Raw genomic sequence first — 3,242 nt, forward strand, 5'->3', positions numbered from 1 at the left:
TCTGGAGGGCTGGGACATTTGCAGGGCTGGGAGCTGGAGAGCTGAGCCACCATGGGGCCTTCCATGGTGGCCAGCGCTTCAGCCTGAGGTGGCCCCCAGCACAGCATCCCGCCAGGGCAGTGGGCAGCAAGGCTGGCTGCAGCAGGAAGAGCCAGTGCCCTGGTAGGGCCTGAAGTCAGAGCAGCCAGCTGCTCCCCAGCACCATCCCCCCATCCTCCACGCACACAAGCAGGGCTTCTGAGTGTTCAACTTTATTGAGGGCATGGGAGTCGACAGGGGCCCCCGGGAGCCTGGGGATAAGGCCTGCCATCAGCCTGGAAGGGCAGTGGCCCGGCGGGCAGCCAGGGATAGCGTTTCCATGACCTGCGCAGAGAGAGACAGAGGTGAGTGCAGGCCCAGTGAGCAGTCAGCCCTCACTCCACAGTGGGGGGACCATCCCAAAGCCCGGAGGGTCTGGGCTGGGGGAGACCTACCTGGCTTTACTTGAAAGTGTGACTCTCGGCTCCGCCCCGCCCAAAGCCTGCAGAAGAAGGGTAGGCAGGTTAAGGTGTCCAGGGGCGGGGAGGGGGCGGCGGGGTCAGGGGCCTGGGAAGCCTACCTTTGGGCCCGAACATGGACGCGTAGCAGGGATGGTTGCAGTAAGGTTTGCCTTCATGCTGTAGAGAGAAGGGCCTGATGGGCTGTCCGCCCCCACCTTGGCCCCCACCGTGGCCCCGGCTGCCCTCCAGGCCCCACCTACCTCAGCGTGGCCCCCTGACGTCAGCGTTTTCCCGCACTTCTCACACTTCAGGCAAGGCCGATGCCAGTCCTTCCCCAGAGAGGTCACCCGCTCAGCTGCGGAGGCAGAGAACAGCCCCGCCCCCAGTATGAAACCCTGCTCTGGGGTCAGAGGGCACACCCCCTACTCACACACCAGCCTTCTCCAGTTCCCTCTGCCCTTGGTCTCACGCACGCACGCCTGGTGGCCCACCCCGGTCTCAGCCCTGCGCCCCATCAGTAGGGAGGGGCACCTCCAGTCCCCTAGGCCAACCCGGCCAAACAAACGGGAGGGGGCGCTGGATGGTACTGCGGAAGGAGGCCTCGAGGGCCAGGGGAGGGGGCCGGGGTGACCGGCAGCGGCGTAGGGGGTGGGGCCTTCAGGGCGCCCTCCTCGGGGCGGAGTCGGGAGAGACACTTCCCACTTCCTCCCGCCTCTCCCCTGGGTGGGCCCCGGGGCGCGGGACAGGGAGGCGGCACCCGGGATCTGAGCGCGCCGGGGATCGCGCCCCGGGCGCTGGTTTCCGCGTCTGTTTCTACTTAGCGATGGGAGGGGCGGCTAGAACTCAGCGTTTCTCCCTCCGCCGCGCGGTCTGCGCCCAGGGCGCGCCGAGGGGGGCCGGGAGAGCTGCGGAGACCCAGCGACGGGGAGACCTGGCGAAGGGGGTACCCAGACAAGGGGAGACCCAGAGGGACCGAGAGGAAGAGACAACGGGGCGGAGACAGAGACAGCTGGCCGTCCGACGCCGGGGTCCTGACCCGCACACCCAGGCGGTCGCCCGCAGGGCTGAAGGGTCGGCTCTCGGCACACAGCCCCAAGGTCCCCCGGCGCGCCCAGCCCTCCGGAGAGGCCCGACCCGGTCGTCCCTGGGCCGCGCTTCCTCGTGGGGGCGGCGCGCTCCCGGGCCCGGGGTGAACTGGGGTAGGCGGGGGGCGCTCACCAAAGTACACCTCCTTGTCGCACTTGGGGCACTTAGGCATGGCGGCTGGGGGTCCGGCGAAGACGTCTGGGCAGGAGCAGACAGGAGAGCCGGACTGGGTGGGTCCGGCTGGGAGCGCGCCTTTCAGGGACCCCAAGACCCCGCCCCTCTGACACCCGCCCTTCGAGCCCCGCCCCCTGAGCCCGGGATCTGGACCCAAGGACCTGGGTTCCACACCAACCAGCTAAGAAAGGTCATCTGGTCCAACCCCGCCTCCGGGCAGCACCCAGGCCTAGCCGACAACCGAGCAGGGGGGCGAGGGGTTTGGGGGGGTAGCCAGGGAGCGCGCGGGATCCCTGGGGATGCACTGAAGGGGCGGGGCTCCTCCGGGGGCTGCAGCCCCGCCCCTAGCCTAAGGTCCAAGATCTATGGAAGGGACTCCCCAGGGTCAGGAAGGCGCTCCCTAGCCCTAGCCCCAGCCCGCCGGCACGTGCCCGGGCCCCCAGATATTCGGGAGCCAGGGAGGGACGAGTCGCCGCTAAAATGCAAATAGATGCAAACCAGCGTGGGCCAACTTCTCCCCACACACTTTGACCCGACCAGGGACGTCTCAGCCTGGTAGCCCCCGCCCCCAAAACTCCCCTCCGGCCTTAAGCACACGCGGGGCCAGGAGGCCCGCCCCTCCCCAGTTCCACATCCCCAAGGGACATCCCGGCCTCTTTGAGCCCCCCATCCCCGCCGCTGCCTGGGAAGACCATTGGACAGCACCCCGGGGAATTTGGAAGAGGGGACTCCGAGACAGGGCGTCCCCTCCTTCCGTGGTAACAGCGATCCGTGCGGGGGCGGGGGACTTTGCCGGGGAAGGTGGACGCGGCCACGTCCAGGCCATCTCGTCTAGGGAGGGCTCCTTATCGTTGCGGGAAGCGCCCGAGTGGGTAGGGCGGGGAGTGGTTCCGTCCGCCGCCCAGGGCAAGTGGGGGCTGGCGCCAGGTGAAGACCGTCCGACTCCACCCACCCCGGGAGTAGAGAGGGCCCAGAGGCCCGGTGGGGTCTCCCATCCTCCTTCTAGCCCAGGCCTGGGTGGGGTCCTGGCCTCCATGCCCCCTTGGGAAACCCCTGCTTGTAGGGCGCTGTTTGCATAACTGTCCTCCCTCCAGGTTGGCAGCCCGCCTGCCTCCCTCTCTCTCTGCTGGGGAGGGGCCGTCCCCTCGCTCTGTGGACCCTTCACCTCCCGGCTCAGCGGCACCACACCCAGGTTCTTAGCTGCTCCATGCCTACTCGGGCACTCGCTCAATCCCGGCCCCAGTGTATTTGCTCCTCCTGCCCTTCCTCCCCTCTGTCCACCGTCCCTCCCTTCAGCTACCATCGTCCTCATCTCCCCTTGACACACCCATCTCTCCAAACAACACTCAGAGTCTGTGCCAGCCCCATCTTCATGGAAGGTGCTGGAGACCACCTTCTAACAGGACCTAGGGGCTCCTGGCCTCCCCACAAAGGCACTCAGCCCTCCAACCTCACCCTCCCTAAAGCCCATCTACCACCATAGGCCCCTTGCCTGGCAATGGG

At 67.7% G+C, this 3,242-nt stretch overlaps 1 protein-coding gene across 1 annotated transcript; it reads right to left on the minus strand.

Annotated features, from left to right (window-relative positions):
- Positions 1-235: 235 nt before the first annotated feature.
- Positions 236-1,851, minus strand: CRIP1 (cysteine rich protein 1). Its single transcript, XM_040641290.1, has 5 exons — positions 1,698-1,851; positions 740-834; positions 599-656; positions 474-520; positions 236-363 (listed from the first exon to the last, which is right to left on the minus strand). Exons 1-4 carry the CDS (start codon positions 1,735-1,737, stop codon positions 480-482), a joined length of 234 nt encoding a protein of 77 aa, XP_040497224.1. The 5' UTR covers positions 1,738-1,851; the 3' UTR covers positions 236-363; positions 474-479.
- Positions 1,852-3,242: the final 1,391 nt, after the last annotated feature.

This window comes from Ursus maritimus, unplaced genomic scaffold, assembly GCF_017311325.1.
Source record: "Ursus maritimus isolate PB19 unplaced genomic scaffold, ASM1731132v1 scaffold_25, whole genome shotgun sequence".
Classification (NCBI taxonomy): Eukaryota; Metazoa; Chordata; class Mammalia; order Carnivora; family Ursidae; genus Ursus; species Ursus maritimus.